At 41.1% G+C, this 20,210-nt stretch overlaps 1 protein-coding gene across 6 annotated transcripts in view; it reads right to left on the bottom strand.

Moving 5' to 3' along the window:
* Positions 1–20,210, bottom strand: part of SSBP3 (single stranded DNA binding protein 3) — a 172,017-nt gene that overhangs the window by 33,208 nt on the left and 118,599 nt on the right. For all 6 annotated transcript variants that reach the window (XM_083619486.1, XM_083619485.1, XM_083619487.1 and 3 more), the window contains exon 5: positions 17,797–17,886. In XM_083619486.1, coding sequence (XP_083475612.1) covers positions 17,797–17,886 — 90 coding nt within the window. The remainder of the gene's footprint in view (positions 1–17,796; positions 17,887–20,210) is intronic.

Here is a 20,210-nt window from a genome sequence, read left to right as displayed (position 1 = left end):
AATATAACTGCAGATCTACAGTGAAGGCAAGCATCTCTGCAAAAGTGCTGCATGCTCTTTCTTTCAACTTGTTATGCAGCAGTGGGAGGAGCTGGTGGCTTGGGGCTGGCCGAGAAACGGCAACAACAAGGATCTGAAAACATTTGCTACTTCCTGTCTGCTACCCTGGGGCCACTAAAACTGCCTTGCTTGGATATAAAAAAAACCTGCGGTCTTACAACCCCCTCTCTTCTGGTGCCCCATCACCAAACGACCCCCGCCTTCTACCTTTTACAGCCCAGCTCAAGATTCATTTTCTACCTTCTCTTAGGAAAAAACAAAGCAAAAAAAGCCAGACCTCTGGATATTGTTATCTCTGTAAATATTTGCAGATGTTGTAGGACCATGGAGAACTGCAATTCAGCAGAGAGTGAATGCTGGAGCGCTCTCTCTTTCCCCTCCCCCCTTACATACACTCAGTTATAAATCAAGGACTGAAATGAACTGCCTGCTAGTGCTGGTTTTAAAGATACAGAATACAAAGAGCCAAGGAAAGCCAAACTGGAATCTTTGGGAAGGAGACGCATGCAGCCAAAGTATCCCAGGGCCTTTGCATATAATCAGATCATTGCACACCCTCCAAGTGTCCCCCGATTTAGAGACCCACCCCAGTTTCTGGTTTGATTCCAGTATATCGCACTTTTTCTTAGGATCTCCCTATTTTTATTGGAGAAATGTTGGAGGGTATGGAATTATCTGACCCCTGAACCACCTGAAGGCAATCATGTATAGGGAAGTTGGTTTTTTAAAAAAATGTTTAATGTTTTATTATGTTTTTGGAAGCTGCCCAGAGTAGATGGGGCAACCCAGTAAGATGTGTGGGGTAGAACTAGTAAAATTATCATAATGGAATGGAACGTCCCTATTTTCATCAGAGAAATGTTAGAGGCACAACAAACTATGAATTAGTTTCATGTTTGTTCTGCACAAGGTGTATGTGATCCTTCGCAACTGCACTTTGCTTGAAGAGATATTACATATTCCATGCATTTGAGCCACAATATTTTGAACCTGGGAAAATGCAATTCTTCAAAGCAGTTTCTTGCAGTTGTGATTTCTGTGGGGAATATAGTTGCACAATTGCTACAAACACTTTCTAGCCATTCTTCATGACAGATACAACATGCATATACACATTTCTGGCCCGCTCCCCCCCCCCCATGTTTTATTTGGTGCACTTAATTTGTCCTGACATAAAATGCACACTTAAGACACTGGAGTATTCATTCATTCATTTATTCATTCACTCACTGCATTTATCTCCCACCCTAAGGACCTCAAGGTAGCATACATGTTTCTCCACCTTCCCATTTAATTCTCACAACAACCCTGTGAGGTAGGTTACGCTGAGAGGCCATCCGTGGCTCGAGGTCACCCAGTGAGATTCATGAGTGAGGATTTGAGCAGTAGTCTCTCATGTCCTGGTCCAATAACCTAACCACTAAAAGAACGGTGAGAGAAGAACAAGCAACTGTGCACTATCATGCAATGAGCTACTTTGGATGATTTTATCATGGCGTAATCAATAAACAAAGAAGCTCCCCCTCACATGCAGCCAAATAGGCCCTCCCTTTATGTGAGATCTGATTAAACCAGGAAGTCTGTAATTAACCAGAGTTTCCCATTCCATTCAAACTTGGAAACTATGGTTACAAGCTTTAATACAAGACAGGATGTTAAACCATGATTTAAAGCGGTCTTAATATCCTGGCTTGCTCCCAAGCTAGTAAGCATAGTTTCTCAGTTGGTACAAAAAGAAGAAACTATGTTCAACTGAAGTCTTCCTGGTTTGTCTGGTCGTGTTGTGATGGGAGGAGTAAAGGGGTTTCATAGGAAAGGAAATAGCCTGTTCATACTGGGAGTAATAGTAATACTCCCCCCCCCCCGTATTCCCAATTTTCCACAGGGATGGGAGAGGGGTTGTATTCCACAAAGCCGCTGTGTGAGTAGAGCTTTGTCCCGCCACCTCCCCCCATCACCCTCCAATCTGCTCTGTGGTTTCCCCAACTCTCCAGAGCAGATTGGGGGGAGATGAGGGGGGCACACCGGTTGTGGGGGAGAATGAGAAGTTTTGTTCTATTCGAAGAAATTGTACTTGTCACGCATTGACTTCATTGGCGCTAACCCAAAGAAATTATCTCCACAGTTCAGCAGCAATCCTAAGCTCATAAGAAGATAGGCTGCTGGGCTCACAAGGTGTAATAAGTGATCGTAAACTTTCAGTAATGTAGGAGGTGGCCTTGGACTGAGTCACCCTCATTAACTAGCTCAGAACTTACTGTACTACATGGGATGGGACCAAACAGAAATTTTAAAATATGCATTTCTATAGAACTTTTTACTTTCTCAAAAATGATGGTGTATTTATATGCAATGTGGTTGTTTAAATACTGGGTTTTGGCTTTCATGAAGCTGAGAGAATGAACAAATCTTAACAGAGCACTTCGAGATAATTTCAATACATTTTTTGCTTCCTTGTAAAAACCACCATTCACTAAACTTTGAAAAAAGCAGAGGGGTATTAAAAAAAGAAAGACAAGAAACTTAACTTTCCCCCCACCAAGCCACTGTTATGCATTAGTGGAGTTATAAATCCTGTCAGTCCCAGATGATTAGATGCGGAGAGCACAAGATACCAAACTGTTCAATACCGATTTTAAATGGTTGGCAAGCACTTTCTGTTCTGCTTTTACTTGGGGTTAGAACACTGAAATGTAGACCTCAGATATTTTTTTTAAAGTTACTTTACAAATACACAAAGACAGCTCAGTTATGCAGTCTCTCTTGTAATTATTGAAAGTTTTAGTTTTTTAAAAAATCCCATGTTCTTAAAAGCAACACTCCAAAAAGCAACAGCTTGGCCACTTGGAAACTTCAGAAACTTAGGGTTCCTATATATCCACCCCCGTGACCCAGGCACTTCCATGGAGGTTCTGCCATCCGGCAGATAAAAGAGATGTCATCTAGGAGCAGAGACTTCTGGGTAAGGCTTCCAGCATTTAGGCAGGCCCTGCCTAGGGAAGCCTTCTCTTCTCGGTCACCGTTCAGGAGGCAGATGAAGATGACTCTTCCTATAGTAAGTATTATTAGTTGTGAAGTACCTAAAAATGGGGTGCTGCACAAAACCCAGAAAGCAACAGTCCTACTCAATGGGTTCATAATCTAAATTAGACAACAACAGAACAAGGAAACACAGGGAAGGAAGCCAAACACAATTAAATGCAGGGTGCAACTCAACAGGGAGATCTGTGATCAAGATAAACAAGGATGTCCCTGTTTGTTTGTTTGTTTGTTTGTTTGTTTGTTTAAAAAGGACCTAGCAATTGTGGGACCCTCCAGATTTGATTAGGACTGTGCTTCCTCATGATATTCCCCCAATGAAGCCACCATGCTTCCCTGAAGCCTTCCCCCCAAAGAGATGAACCATGTAGGTACCACAAAGTCCCCTGTAGAGCAAGTAACAGCCTCAGGGAGTGCAATTTGAATCTGGAAAATGATACAGGAGGAGCAGAGTTTAAACTCAATGCTGCGTACACAACCTGTCCCCTTCCCCACCCCACCCCATGTCTAATATTAATATGTTTTAAAAAAGCCTAAAATCATAATCATTAATCTATCGTTTTAAGTATAGTTGCAACCATAGGCTACCTAAAATAAATGAAGCTTCTTTAAAAAAGGAGGAAGAGATCCAGTTAAATGAATATCAGCCAGGTAAATAGTTCTATTGATAAGAAGCAATAAAAGTACAGAGCATAAAGATAGGAAACTTAGAAACAGATACAGGGTTTAACAAGCAACAACAACAAAAAACGGAAGAATGTAAAGACTAAAGCGGAGTATATAGAGATATCAAAGATAAGCAGGAGATAGAGAGAACAAATTCATATGAAGCAACAGATTCTTGTGAACAGGAACTCTGTGTGAAGAAGAGAGAAAAGAAAAGAATCATGATCATATTTACATGCATAAAAATAAAAGGGGTGACAGAGTGCAAACAAGAAGTTTAATATACCTATGTATATTTGTAGCCATAAGTCATAAGTCAAATCCCTTATGAATACACAGTGGAAGTGAGGAACAGGTTTAAGGATTTATATTTGGTGGACAGAGTGCCTGAAGAACTATGGATGGAGGCTCGCAACATTATACAGGAGGCAGCAACGAAAACCATCCCAATGAAAAGGAAATGCAAGAAAGCAAAGTGGCTGTCCAACAAGGCCTTACAAATAGCGGGGGAGAGAAGGCAAGCAAAATGCGAGGGAGATACAGAAAGATACATGAAATTGAATACAGATTTCCAAAAAATAGCAAGGAGAGACAAGAAGGCCTTCTTAAACGAGCAATGCAGAGAAATAGAGGAAAACAATAGAATGGGAAAAACCAGAGATCTGTTCAAGAAAATTGGAGATATGAAAGGAACATTTCATACAAAGATTTCCATAATAAAAGACAAAAGTGGAAAGGACCTAACAGAAGCAGAAGACATCAAGAAGAGGTGGCAAGAATACACAGAGGAACTATACTAGAAAGAAATGGATGTCTCGTATACCCCAGGTAGTGTGGTTGCTGACCTTGAGCCAGACATCCTGGAGAGTGAAGTCAAATGGGCTTTAGAAAGCATTGATAATAACAAGGCCAGTGGAAGTGATGGTATTCCAGCTGAACTATTTAAAATTTTAAAAGATGATGCTGTTAAGGTGCTACACTCAATATGCCAGCAAATCTGGAAAACTCAGCAGTGGCCAGAGGATTGGAGAAGATCAGTCTACATCCCAATCCCAAAAAAGGGCAGTGCCAAAGAATGCTCCAACTACCGCACAATTGCACTCATTTCACACACTAGCAAGGTTATGCTTAAAATTCTACAAGGCAGGCTTAAGCAGTATGTGGACCGAGAACTCCCAGAAGTGCAAGCTGGATTTAGAAGAGGCAGAGGAACCAGAGACCAAATTGCAAACATGCGCTGGATTATGGAGAACGCTAGAGAGTTCCAGAAAGACATCTACTTCTGCTTCATTGACTATGCAAAAGCCTTTGACTGTGTCGACCACAGCAAACTATGGCAAGTTCTTAAAGAAATGGGAGTGCCTGATCACCTCATCTGTCTCCTGAGAAATCTCTATGTGGGACAAGAAGCTACAGTTAGAACTGGATATGGACCAACTGATTGGTTCAAAATTGGGAAAGGAGTACGGCAAGGCTGTATATTGTCCCCCTGCTTATTTAACTTATATGCAGAATTCATCATGCGAAAGGCTGGGCTGGATGAATCCCAAGCCGGAATTAAGATTGCCAGAAGAAATATCAACAACCTCAGATATGCAGATGACACAACCTTGATGGCAGAAAGTGAGGAGGAATTAAAGAACCTTTTAATGAGGGTGAAAGAGGAGAGCGCAAAATATGGTCTGAAGCTCAACATCAAAAAAACAAAGATCATGGCCGCTGGTCCCATCACCTCCTGGCAAATAGAAGGGGAAGAAATGGAGGCAGTGAGAGATTTTACTTTCTTGGGATCCATGATCACTGCAGATGGTGACAGCAGTCACGAAATTAAAAGACGCCTGCTCCTTGGGAGAAAGGCGATGGCAAACCTAGACAGCATCTTAAAAAGCAGAGACATCACCTTACCAACAAAGGTCCGAATGGTTAAAGCCATGGTTTTCCCAGTAGTGATGTATGGAAGTGAGAGCTGGACCATAAAGAAGGCTGATCACCGAAGAATTGATGCTTTTGAATTATGGTGCTGGAGGAGACTCTGGGGTTGCGGCGCTCATCTCGCTTTATTGGCCAAGGGAGCCGGCGTACAGCTTCCGGGTCATGTGGCCAGCATGACTAAGCCGCTTCTGGCGAACCAGAGCAGTGCACAGAAACACCGTTTACTTTCCCATCGGAGCGGTACCTATTTATCTACTTGCACTTTGATGTGCTTTTGAACTGCTAGGTTGGCAGGAGCAGGGACAGAGCAACGGGAGCTCACCCCATCGTGGGGATTTGAACTGCCGACCTTCCGATCGGCAAGTCCTAGGCTCTGTGGTTTAACCCACAGTGCCACCTGCGTCTCTTTGTATAACCCTTTGTATATTTACTCAGAAGTCAATGCCTCTGTATTCAATGCAGGATGTATAGTACCACAGCCAAAAAGAGTAATATGATAGATAATCCAACCAGGACCAAATTAGAGAACCCACCAAGGTACAAGTAGAATCAACGAAAGGATGGACCAGGATACCTTAAAGACTGCCTGAGACAGACGGAGGCCAAACAACCGTACCTGAGCCCTTCAGTGGCAGCATTGCCGGAGGAATCCTGTTATCTGTCCCCTGTGTGAACAAGGCCCACTTGGCATCTAGAGGGAAAGGGGCACTGAGCGTGGCTGGGCCAGCAATGTGGACTGTGCTGCTGGTGGAAATCCATGCTTGTTATTCTGAGTTACATTTCAAAGGGCTTTTCAGTTGGATGAATGTTTGTTATGTGACTGGCCAGTTCTTTATTAAAGTTTCTGCTCTCCTATATTTCTTATTATATTTGCTGTACACTGCTTAGATGTTTTCTATATGAGTTCACGAAACACAAATATTTTTAATGATAAATAAGCAAACAAGGAAAAGGGGAATAAAGGGGGGAAATTAAATGGCAAGTTTTGCAGCTTGTGGCAAAACAAGAGGTGCTAACACCACCCGTAAACAAAGGAACAAGAGAAGAGTCTGACTTCAAACAATGAGCAGACGGCTATGAGGAAGCAGCAAAAGATTAATAAGAAATGACAACAGATCAGAGATAGAAAAGAATGAGTGGAATGTGCAGCAAAAATGTTGCAGTGTATTAGCCAGCCAGCCATACCCTTTTCCAGGGCACTCCGTTCCACTACCACCACCAGTTAGCATTCTGTGGCCACTGGGCAGACAGAGTCCTCAGTGGGCTATTCTGGGGCTTCCCTTCCTTTATATTGTGAACCACCCTGAGATTTTCAGATGAAAGGTAGTATATAAATTTAATAAAAAATAAAATAATAATTAGTAGGGGTTTTTTTTTAAGTAAAAAAAACCTATTTCTGCAAACTGTGGTGTTTCCCTGAGCCTGCCAATACTACTCTCTTGTGCAAGAGGTGATGCCTCTTCGACTCTGTTATTATTATTTGGGATACTGCCACGATAGACCTGATAATTGAGGCAAAAAGACTAAATATTTCCCCTTTGCTCTGTTCTGGGGGTTCTCCTGGCCCCTGTCTGAGCCAATTTAGGCGGCATGCAGGGGAAGGAGAAGGAGAAGGAGAAAGCCCTGTTGTGCAAGCAGAAGTCTGTACACAGGGCTTCTGCTGATGGGACTGGTTTCAGGCATTCCCAACTCGGCCCTCCAGATGTTTTTGGACTACAATTCCTAGGTGAATCCCACCCTCCCAGCCTAAAAAACCAGAAATTTGAGTTATCCTCATATATTGGTTGGTGAGGTGGGAGGTAAAGAAAAATAACTATTAACTCAGAGATGGAGAACCAACATTGTTTTATTATAACTCCCATCATTCATGGTTGTTGCCTAGGCTGGCATTAGAGTTGGAGTTCAACATCTGGAGGGCCACAGGTTCTAGTGGAATTAGTACACAAAGATGAAAACAAGAGAAGATAATGACTGCAAAAACAAGGATACCGTTCAATGAAGAAATGATCAATAGCAATGGAGGAGTAAGATCAAGAAGAATAACAGATAAAGGAAAATTAGTTTAATTAGTTAAAGAAAGTAAAATGATTTGTTGACTAGTAAAATTACAGAAAATAAAATTATAACACAGCAAAACAACACTACAACCAGGCAATTCAGAAGAAACTGGATTATATTTAGGCCAACAAGGAAGAATCAAGAGTAGATTTCTGTGCTTTTTTGTTAACTGGAGAAACCAAAAGCAGCCCTTTCCCTCCTGATTAGGTTGTTCTTGAACTAGAAACTCTATCCAATGGTTTTATTACTCTCTGCTGCTTATTTTCATTAAGTTTTTACTGTTGCAGTGTTTTTATGAATTTTATGTGCTTTTAATTCATGTTTTATTTCTTTTGAAAGCCACTATAGGAGCTGTGCTAAGAAGCAAGTGGGTGAGGAGGTAATCCTAAAATTTAAAATAAAATAAGGGGAATATCCCAGCACTACCTGAAGTTTTGAATACAATCCGGAGTATATATTGCTTTAAGCCAAGCTTTATGTTCACCTCGCTATGAAAATAGCTCTGACTTCATATTTCTTTTGTTGCATATTATTTTCAAATAATTTATCAAGCTTAGCAAGCTGAGATTCTTGTATTGCAGGGGGTTGGACTAGATGACCCTCTAGGTCAACTTCCAACTCTACAATTCTATTGTATGATTCTATCATTTCACAACAGCATGAAATCCAGCCACACTACCATAATAATTGTGCGGAAAGCAGCAGCCTCAGAGATTTGTGAATTTGTGACAGAATCCACTGGCTAACACTGATCACAATGGCGTCCAACTGTACAACCCAATGATATTCTTAGGTCAACAACGTGTTATTGGAGGTTATCTCCAAATAAAAGGGAAAGCGGTTTGCACTCTGAACGCAAATGACCAATTCACCATATTTAAATAGCTCCACATTTCATATTGTTTTGATTTCAAATGTTTGGTGCCCATGGCAAAATGGCTGCATCTTTCTGAAAAATAACTGAATTCCAGCCCTACCATACAGTGGTACCTCGCAAGACGAATGCCTCGTAAGACGAAAAACTCACAAGACGAAAGCGTTTTTTGTTTTTTGAGTTGCTTCGCAATACGAATTTCCCTATGGGCTTGCTTCGCAAGACGAAAACGTCTTGCAAGTTTGTTGAATGCATTGATTTTCAATGCATTCCTATGGGAATCCGTGCTTCGCAAGACGAAAAATTCGCAAGACAAAAAAACTCACAGAACGAATTAATTTCATCTTGCGAGGTACCACTGTATGTACCTTCTTCTCAGCTGCTCTGGTGTGTGTGACCATAGTGTAGCTGACTAGCTAAACAGGGAAACAACAGCATTTTATTTTCTTCAAGGAATAACACTGATAGGAAAGGGTTAATCTAATGAGGATCTGGCAATGCATATGTCTAATACCATTAGTGCTAAGATACTCAGTAGTGGCATAGCCACCAAAGGGAGGAGTTTGAATTACATTTATTTTTTAACACACCCCCACACCCAAGTGTTATTTGGTCATATATCATTTAGCTACTAATATTTTTTCTAGATTTTTTTTCTTTCAGCCTGGATGGTTTTAGTAACCTTAATTAGAGTGGATATAAAGAAAAACACATGAACATCCCTTTAACAAATACCATAGATCTATGTATTATTTGTTATTGTCACTTAACTAAATTAAAGTTTCCCCCCTATTATGCAGCTCAACACAAAGCTATTAAAAATAGTTGCCATTATCGGGAAAGCGAATACACAGGTCACAATCACACATGTGGCTACATTTATATATTTCAGGTGCAATTTTGCCACAATAGATCATGTTTTAGGGGGAAATGGTGGGCTCTCCATAATTTTTCAAGCACAGCCAAAGAAGATTATGAGAACACCAACATGCAGCAATCCTCACCCCGTTGCGTGGGCCCAGTGAAGTATTGACAACATAAACTTTGCAAGAGGAATATGCTCCATTATTATTTTTTGTTTGCTACACATTCCAATAAGAGAAAATGCATTCAAATTTTAATCTGATGCAATTTTCAGATGCTAATGGAAAATTATACAACTAATACTTTATTGGAGAAATTCTAGAATCCTTCATAAAAGCATACAGGGTTGCATTCAAGAGACTTCTGTACTTTAGTAGGAAACACAACTAAGATTAAAGAGGTATTTTCTACAACAGAAGATAGCATCATCTCCCCCCTACTTAAGAACTCCACAGTTAATCATGACAACATTAGCAGTAGGTGAGATGAATATTAAAAAGCACCAGGCCCTTGCATTGCTTTCCCAAGGATTAATGTTTTGCTCTCAAACCACACACACGACACTAGGAATGCAAACACATTTTAGAGTCCTAAAATGACAGGCAACTAAGAAGGAAAATATAGAAGTCTGTGGTTTGTCGTGCCTCTGCCTCCAGGTTTAGATCTTACAGAGGAACCAGCAGCAAACAGAAGGCATTAATGGAATTCAGCTGATCATACCTTAATTACCACTCAGCTAATAATAGATACCCATAAGAATAAGGGAAATCCCAACATGTTAATCAAAGCTACAAGGTTGTCCATGCTGGGAGAGGGATTCTATAAAATAAGGTTGGTCTGCTGCTAAAAGCATACATTTTGCTTAGAGGAATCAGTTACAACCTTATTCTTAAGAACTCAAGATATTCCACCTGCATGGTGTTTCCTTCAGCTCAGACCAACACAAGTGATGATGGGACAGGACTATCTGTTGGCTGAGTGTGGGGTGTCCGCAGTAGATATTGGGAATGACACCAGACTTTGTGCCATGGAACTAGACCAGCCTTCTCCACCCGGTGCCCTCAAGATATTTTTCACTACAACTCCTATCATCTCTAACCATTTGCCATGCTGACTGCAACTGATGGGAGTTGTAGTCCAAAATCCCTGGAGGGCACGAGGTTGGGGAAGTCTGCTCTAGACCAAGAAGAAAAGCTCTTAACAAAATCAACATTCCGCTTTAAAAGTTTGGGAAACCAGTTGATGAGTTGCATCTAAATCTAAACCAACAATTTCTTGTTGGGACCTCATAACTTTGTTCTCCTTCTCGGAGCAAAGTCGTTTTTCCACCTCAGGCTGTCTAGTGAAGATTCCTAATTTTGGAGGAAAGAAGGTGATACAAAGTAATGGCGTTGGGAGTTATTTTGCCTCCAACTGCTCACTTTAAGAATCTAGGAAATAATGAGAAGCTTTGCAAGTCTCAGGCACCTTGTCGCAAACATCTTTCAAGGTGGCAGACAAACTTTTATTTAAAAAAGCTAACTTTTATTTTATTTAATAAAGCTAACACAAGACAGGATAGGAAATCAGGGGTCTTGCTACAGCACGCTGTCCTAGAAGATGAATGAACACAAAGCATAACCACCAACCTTTTCATTCATAGTATTTATTGCCCTTCCATACAGGCTGCTGAGGACGTGGGTGGCGCTGTGGTTTACACTGAGCCTCTTGGGCTTGCCGATCAGAAGGTCGGCGGTTTGAATCCCCGCGATGGGGTGAGCTCCCATTGTTTGGTCCCAGCTCCTGCCAACCTAGCAGTTCAAAAGCACGTCAAAGTGCAAGTAGATAAATAGTAACCACTGCAGTGGGAAGGTAAACAGCATTTCGGTGTGCTGCTTTGGTTTCGGTGTTCTGTTGCGCCAGAAGCGGCTTAGTCATGCTATCACATGACCCGGAAAAACTGTCTGCGGACAAATGCCGGCTCCCTTGGCCTGTAAAGCAAGATGAGCGCCAAAACCCCAGAGTCATCTGTGACTGGACTTAACTGTCAGGGGTCCTTTACCTTTACCTTTTTTTACAGGCTGCTGTAAAGATGGTTAAGCTAAGGAAATGAAATGCGCAGTAATTTGAAATGCGCAGTATTCCTAAGTGTTATCATGATAGAAAAAGGCACAGAAAGGGCACTTTGAAAAAACCCAAAAACAGATAGATTGAGAAGGGTACTTCAAAGGTAGCAAGAAGCTGGGTTAGAACAGGTGCTTTAATGAAACTATTTTACTAGCAGATCACCTGCTGAAAGTGGTATGTGTGAGTCCCAAGCAGATCCATTCTGCTAAATTTCTTAAGCACAACTGGGACTTGACTTTAGAAGCTATTCAGCTCACCCACAACAAACAGAAGCAAGTGCATTGTCAAGAGGACACCGGAAAGATTTATAATTTCACATTTCCCTATAAATAGGAATTAGGTTGAAGGGGGAAAATACTTCTGCAGCTGATTAAAGATGGGAAAACATTTTAATCTACGTAAATTGTTTATTTATTTTTTTAGAAGCCACTTGAAAGTCAATACACATGTTTAAAGGAATCTTGCAATAATAAACATATAAAGTTATGGAGTGTGAGTATGTGTATGTGTATGTGTATGTGTATGTGTATGTATGAGTGTGTATATATACATATCTATCTGTCTGTCTGTCTATCTATCTCAACTGTATTAAAGGTAAAGGTAAAGGTACCCCTGCCTGTACGGGCCAGTCTTGACAGACTCTAGGGTTGTGCGCCCATCTCACTCTATAGGCCGGGAGCCAGCGCTGTCCGCAGACACTTCCGGGTCACGTGGCCAGCGTGACAAAGCTACTCTGGTGAGCCAGAGCCGCACACGGAAACGCCATTTACCTTCCCGCTAGTAAGCGGTCCCTATTTATCTACTTGCACCCGGGGGTGCTTTCGAACTGCTAGGTTGGCAGGCGCTGGGACCGAGCAACGGGAGCGCACCCCGCCGCAGGGATTCGAACCGCCGACCATGCGATCGGCAAGTCCTAGGCACTGAGGTTTTACCCACAGCGCCACCTGCATCTGTCTGTCTGTCTATCTATCTCAACTGTATTAATTTTACTTAAATAATACAAGTTTATATAATATCCTGATATGTTATTGTAAGGGCCCAGCATTCAAACAAAGAAAGCTGTTTTACACTGTCAGGGCCACTGATGCATTTGGTCACTACTGCCTACTACACTGAGTGGCAGCAGAGCGCCTGAATTACAGGTGGTCAACATTCCTGGCCGTACCTGAAGATGCTGAGGTTTCAACCTGGGACTTTCTGCATGTGAAACATGCGCCATTGATGATAAGCATTTTTTTTTTAATGTGGCAGATTGAGAAAAAAACACGGTAACTACTATTACTGATCCACTAATGTACTGCAGTAGCTTATGAGTAAACAATGTCACGATGTCTACTGATTCATGTTAGCTGACTGGTTTTATTCAGGTACTGCTAAACATACAGCTTATTTCGTTTAGAGACTAAGAAATGGTTTAATGACTCCAATGTAATGTTGACATCCATAGTCTCCTCACAAAACACCCATTAGAAGTGTTCTGAAACCTCAGAAAGTGATGCTTCCAAAGCCAAGAATCAAAAAGGCTCATATTTCAAGCCACACTGCCTTCACAGAGCAACCTGCTTTCAGGCCATAGGGGTGGTTTTCCTAACTCCCAATGCTGTGCAGATGTCTCCAATTGGGCTCTAATTCAACATTTGTTGTCGGCAGCAATCCAAGTAAGCCAGGGCCAATTAAAAAACTGCATCTGTAGGGCGACACTTCATGCATGCAGCCACAACCTTCTGAGGTTCGCTCCCAAATGCATGGAGAATCTCCATAGTAGTAGCTCACGAAAACATGCAAGTAAAGGCAATGGCGATGCCCCTCATAATACCAAAGGGCTATCCCTGCTCCCCACCATTTTCAGTATTCTAAGCAGCCATGCATAAGTGAACCAAAGTGCTACAACAGTCCTGTCCCCCCCCCCCTTTGTGACCCTGCTACATTCTGGGATACCACCTGGGAATTTATTTGCAAGGCTGCGGAACACCCTTTGTGGCAACTCCCAAGGAAAGATTGGAAAAACTGGTACGAATGTGTGACATCTTGGTAAATAAAGAGGACTTCCCCCCCCCCCACTGGGTCTGAAAGACCCCAAAGCCTAGAATGGAAGGCATTGTAAGTTTGGGGAAACAGTCATCCCTCCTTCCAGTCAGAATTGTTAAGCAGGGAATTATCTACAGCCACTGTGGTAAGAAAGGAAATCCTGCCAAATGAAGATGGTGAAGACGTGTCTGTCAACAGCACTTCCAAGAGTGTTTACATAGGAGAGGCTGGAAGCGCATAGCCCAACAATATTTTCAATTTCAGCTGCGTTTTCTTGTTTCTCCCCTGTTAAGATACTGCAACAAATTTTCAAGTGTTAAATAGCAAGGACTGGCATTTCATTCTATGGTGAGGTGAGTCCATCAGACCCCAAAAGACTAAAGTAGCAGAAACAAAAATTGAAATAATCATACAGTGTTTACAGCCCCCAAATAAAATTATTCTCTGCACATCAGTTCCTTAAACCAGATCAAGCCAGTCACCATTAGAAAACAACCTATGTAAAACTTGATTTCTAAAGACGGGCCGCTTGAAAATTACAAGCAAGAACACACACTTAGAATTAATGTCCAAGCTGAATATCATTTCCATAGAAGAAATCATGTGAATTTCATTCAGGTATGATACACACTTGTTCCATTTCAGTGTGTATACATGTGGCAGGAAGCACCAATTTCTGGCAGGTTCCCAGGGTGACTAACAACTGTGCACACATCATGTGTAACTGCATGTACCTCCCTGAATGTCATTTCCGGCAGGGGCGTGATCTGTATCCATGTAGGAGATCAGGCTTATGCAATTCAGCTCTTAATCTTACCTTTCCCCCCCACATTAATTTCGTTTCTGCTTTACCAACAGGATTATAAACTAGTAAACAAATGTAGCTAGTTAGCATGGGAAAATGCAGAAAGTCAAAGCTCAATAAAATGCAAAAGTGCTGAGGAACACCATCATCGGCTGGCTCCCAAGGTCTCAATGCATTAGGGGGCAGTGTAGGAACACAAACTTGATAGTGCTTTGTTATGGTGCATCCCTCACTAACTGCTGATGCATAGCTAAAACAGCAACAGACATTGATTTATGTTCAACTTTCCATTTCATCAGAGAGATTTTTCAAAATGCTACACACAGAGTTCAAAAATCAGCAGGAAAATACACGGCCACCAAGTGTACAGCAGTAACCGTACACAAAGAGCCTGAAAGAACACATAAGGTAACTGAGCATTGCTAGAAAACTCAAAGCACATATAGACTCTCATTTTCCAATCCTCGCCACTCTCTCCAGAGCAGGGTTAGGCAACTAGATAAGAGTCTGGACCCTTCAGTGCATCTTACACCATAATGTAAAAGACAACACATGCCCATCTTTTAACTGCTGCAAAGCCTGCCTTATTTCTGGAGGAGGTGCGGACTGGTTGCTAAGGAAGGTCCAGTATCAGCAGCTGGCACTGTGGGGCATTTGCTAGGGCCCATGGGCTGGCAAGCAGTCCACGGCTGATGGCTGACAAAACCCTGAAGTGACCACTATTGCAGGGAGGAAGCGGAGCAGTTGGCCATCTAGCAGCCTGCCCTGTTCTTCTGGGGAAATGGGGGGGGGGCAAGAAAGCGGCCAGTACTTGGTGGCTGTTACACTCCCTTCTCCTTCACTACCAGCCCGTTCACCTGCCTTTTCTAGCTGGGGTCAAAAAGAAAGGAGAGAAGCAGCCTCCACTACCAACACTCAGGCTACCAGGGCTGGGGAGGCTCCGCCATATACTGAAACCCTCCATTTGTGAATTTGGAAAACTAAACTAAAGCTGATAAAAAGTTGAATTGTTTGTTATATTTCTGTCTCTTGGGCATTTTGATTTGCAAATGTTTTGAAGCCAAAGGGTGCAGCTTCTGACTTCCTTTTATTTAAAAAATGGGTTTTCTTTGTGATCCCCCCCCCCCCGCAAAGAAACTGCAAAGGGAAACATAGATAGTTATAGCTGTATTCTCCGTCACTGGTCTGCAGACCCGCTTGACCTCAGGCCAGACACAAGAGCAGGCATTGTCAGCTGAGCAGTTGCTCTTTTGTCCTGCCTTAGTTACAAATACAAAAGTTCAAGCAATATCCTTCGTAACCTGGAAAGGACCACATTGGCGCGGTGTGCATGTCATGTTAAACCAAGGTTTGCTCTTGGCTTATCACTTCCTGTATGTTTGTTTGGAGAGAAACAATTCACAAGCCATGGTGCTGAAATCATGTCATCATCTCTGCGCAGATGAAAGCAGGCTCAAAAGTGTGTCTGATTGAACTCTGAATTTAGTTTTATACTTTCTAAATCTTATTGCTGATTTTTTAATTTATACTATGTATCTCTGCCCCAGCACATTCAGACAGAGGGGCAGATTATAAATACCTTTAGTGAATTTATATATATCCCAAATCAAAATGGCCAATACTGTACCATCTAACTGATTTACTGCTTAAAGGTTAAGCACAGTGTCAGCTTGTTGAACTGTTAAGTTTGGAATACTTGCCCCAAAACAAACAAAAATCCTCTGAAAAACATTGACAAAAGAGGATTCTTTCTATCAAACAGACTGAAATAAAAATCTACGTATGTTGTGCCCAAGGCATACGAAACTTGAATTGCTGGCAGATGTTCCCATCTCACATCTTCTTTTACTTATTTCCACCAATATAAAAAACTCGCTTAAGCCTCTTTTAGTATCTCAGAACCAAGAGATTCTCTTTTTCCAAGTACGCACATGTCCTACAAATATATTATTCATTTTTTTAAAAAATTAATACAGCAGGCTAACAAGCCCCATCCACAGAATTAGTAGTTTTAGCATCGTAATCCAGACCATATAACTTTGATAAAAGTATTCATCGCTCAATACTTTTTTTCTTGCACACAGTCACTAACTCAAATAAGGTAAAAAATACTTCCAGACTACAACCAATGTTCATAACTTTTTAGAAAATATTCTTGCTGATATGTAGCTCTGAAATACTAAAATGAACATCACGACCAATGACACTGGTAATCAATTAAACCTATGGCTTAATATTCACGTGTCCCTTTTTAATTGACCATTGCCACTCATTAGGAAGAGGTATCCTAGTGTTCATGAATTTAAGAAGGTGCTATCCTTCATGGTTACAGAGATTAAAATGAATACATACTAGTCACAATATGCCAGGTTACAAGAAATAAAACGGCAACAAACTAAACTTGCTACTTATTAGATCTTATGAATTCTATTGCTTTAATAATATTTTTAATGAGTTGCCGGAAGTTTATAAATATTGGGGATTAGCAGTTGCAAACTTAGATAATGTAAGTGCTGGAAATCCTGTGCCTATGTGTAACAACAAAACAACAGAAAACCACCACCTCCATCAATGTGTGGCTTATATTAACTGCATCCTGCAGCTCCCAATGTATCCAACATGGCCCTTGAAGGAAGCACAATTAGCCCAGCCATAACATAACACAGAGAGGACGCATTTTGAAGAATTAAAACCTGTTAAAAATCCTGACTGCTTGAAAATCACTGTTAAACCCTGTTCTCTTGTTTCAACCATAAATGTCCTTCACCTTAGGTATTGCTCACAAAACTATTACTTGGAAATCACATAAGGCTAAAGGGAAACTTTGCTAAAAGAAGGGAAATTTCAAGGGGAAATGAACTCAACTCCAATAGGCAGATATTGAGATGCTGAGTTTCTCTCTCATTGCCATGACAGGCTGGATGGGTTTCTGCCTGTGGCGAGAGCTTAAGCTGGTTTTGTTAAAAGATTTCAGTGATGGCAGTTGGAAAAAATCAAGTGGTTAACCAGAAGGAAAAGAAAAAGAATCCAAATCCTGAATGTTCTGAATTACACACAAGCCTGTCATGACCATGACCAACAAATAAATAATTTTTTTAAAAGCAGATTTGGAAAATACTGAATTGTAAAAAAACAAAACAAAAAATGAACCTTGCTTTCCAGACCAGAGAAAGCTAACACATACACACTGCAAAAACAAAGGTTAAGGGAAACCAAGCAGAATATTACAGCTAATTGGGTACTTCTGGCAGTTTTGTTTAAAAAGTGTCTCTGAGACTATGATGCATCTGTAAACTACTTAAGAATCCATTCATGCTCATGCATGCAGTAAACAGCAACAAAAGTCAGGAGAGCCAATTCTTACCTGAAAGAAACCTGGAGGAATGGGTCCCCCTGGCATTCCATCATTTGGAGGAATGTTTCCAAGTACTGGACTTGGTGCTGCAGCTGCACTCTGTACAAAACAAAAAATATATATGTATAGATAAACAGCACTGATTTCAGGTCAGCTGAAAAGGAAGTCAACACACATCTCACGGCTCCATCAATTAGCACATAACCAATAACCAATACCATCATCATCAAGACTACCCAAAGGAAATCAAACACTTCGCATTGTAAGAATGTGCCATTAAGACTAATAGAATGCCAATGGCTGCCATTCAGATTAATGTGCAACTGGGAGTCTGGTTCCGTCATCAAGCAAACTTGTGCAAAAAAACACTTTTAAGGCGCTGTTAATGGCAGTAACTGCAGCAGGTTTCAAAGCTAAGCCACCATACTGAAATTCCCAAGGCATACCCACAGTCAAAGGAGATGGCAAACTCCTATGTTTTGAGCGAAGGCCCAGCTATGAGTGTGCACAAGCACAATATGATGCCTCTGTTACAACATCTGGGGTCTTCTTCAGTGTAAGACATGGTTATTCATCCAAGAAATAATGAGTTATCAGCCACCCCACTCGTTCTTGTTATAATTAAAAAACTTCATGAATATAAATGCCAGTTGCCAACATCATGAGAAGTGTCTAGACGTCTGCTTGAACATGTGAATGTGTATCTGTGGACTGGGGCACATATGAAAGTCCCATCCGCACTGTCCCAGTGTGGGCTGTCCTGTCTACTCAGTTCCTAGCCTCTCCTGTGCTGATGTTCTCATGTGCTCATGTTCAAGCAAATGTGAGTAAAAGCCCCTGCAGACATTTCCTGCTCTGGAAAAATATACTAACCACCACAATTCGCAATCTCATCTAAATGTATCAGAACCTGGAAATGTTCATTTCTGCTTCATAAAACATGAGATTTTGTAGTGAATATTTCAAGCAAAGCAAAAAAAAAAAAAGTGTTATGTGTTGGGTTTTTATTAATTAATTTTTATTGGAGATTTAAGATATGCTTTCATTGTACAGTATAACAATGCAAACAGCAAGTATTCCCATTCAGAAGCACAATTTTAAAAATAAACAAACCAGATTTAGAATAAATACAAATCAAAATAACATAAATTGTTTTCCAGATATGTATATTGGCAGGTGATCAATATATAAAAGCAAACTGTTAATAAATATTCACAATGATAAAAATATTGGGGGGAGAGAATAAATAAGGTTTAAATCAACCAGATCCATTTGTACGCTGGCAATGGGCACTGCCCATGTTATTTAATATTTGTATAAACCACAAAATCATACCAAACAGAAATAAATTTATCTATCTTATTCTGGCCTTTCAAAACACTTAGTTTGCAAGTCCATTTTTCCAGTAAAACTATATCCCATATTATGTGGGACCAGTACTTTATGGTGGTCTCTCCAGTGTCAAGCTATGGGTGCCATCTAATTGTTAACTTCGTACCTCTTCCTTCCTCCCAAAGCAGCACAGAGCAGGCTTTTTGCTTCAAAATCACCCTACAAGGTAGGTTCTGAGGTATGCCCAAGGCCACCCAGAAAGCTTCATAGCTGAGCAGGGAATATGAATCCGAGTTTCCCACATCCAAAGCCAACATTCTAGCCACTTCACCACACTCTGGCACTCAAGTTTCCTTCTCCTCCCACAAATTCTGACCTTTACTTCAATTCCCCAGATTGTCCTCATTTGATCTTTGGCACTATTTTATGAGGTTTATATGGGATTTGGGGGGAAAGGCTTGCCCATTAATAGACCCCAATATAATTTCTTAATCATATCTGGAATTATACTAACCGAACCAAGTAATTTTGTACAGAACAAACCTAGCAGCTTCCTAGTTGAAGCAAATGCAATGGCAAAAGTTTGGTTTTGCTTGTTTCCCCCCCCCCACACACACACTTTTACTAAACAAAGTGAAGTCTATACCAAAGATGAATCGTCACCCATCACCCGTATTGTGCATATGGTCAGCACAACTGTTAGCATTGACTCTTTCACTTTCTATTTTTGAAAGTGAAAAGGATGCCAAGTAGCAAGATGATATTTGAAGCATAAAGGAAAAGGCATGAAACGAAAGCTAGTGTAGTTGAAGGCACAGAATGTAGTTTTTGCATAATCAACAGCAGCTAACTATGGAAATAAGAACCATTTCTAAGCCGCCAGTCCGCTTCAGCTTTCCATCTATGGAGTTAAAAACACCACGGATTTGTGCACCCTTAACTAGCTCATGACTCTTGTGCTTGCACAAAGCATTAAACAATGGTTTAGCATTATGAGGAAAAGCAACAGTGAGCCACAGGCTTGTGCACTCCTCGTCCTCCTCAGGCAGCTGCAGCTCAGCTTCATATGCTAAACCATGTTTGTGCAAACT

Source organism: Podarcis filfolensis (assembly GCF_964270895.1).
Source record: "Podarcis filfolensis genome assembly, chromosome: 6".
In the NCBI taxonomy this organism is placed as follows: domain Eukaryota; kingdom Metazoa; phylum Chordata; class Lepidosauria; order Squamata; family Lacertidae; genus Podarcis; species Podarcis filfolensis.
The sequence above is the reverse complement of the archived record's forward strand: the minus strand, read 5'-3'. Positions and strand labels throughout refer to the sequence as shown.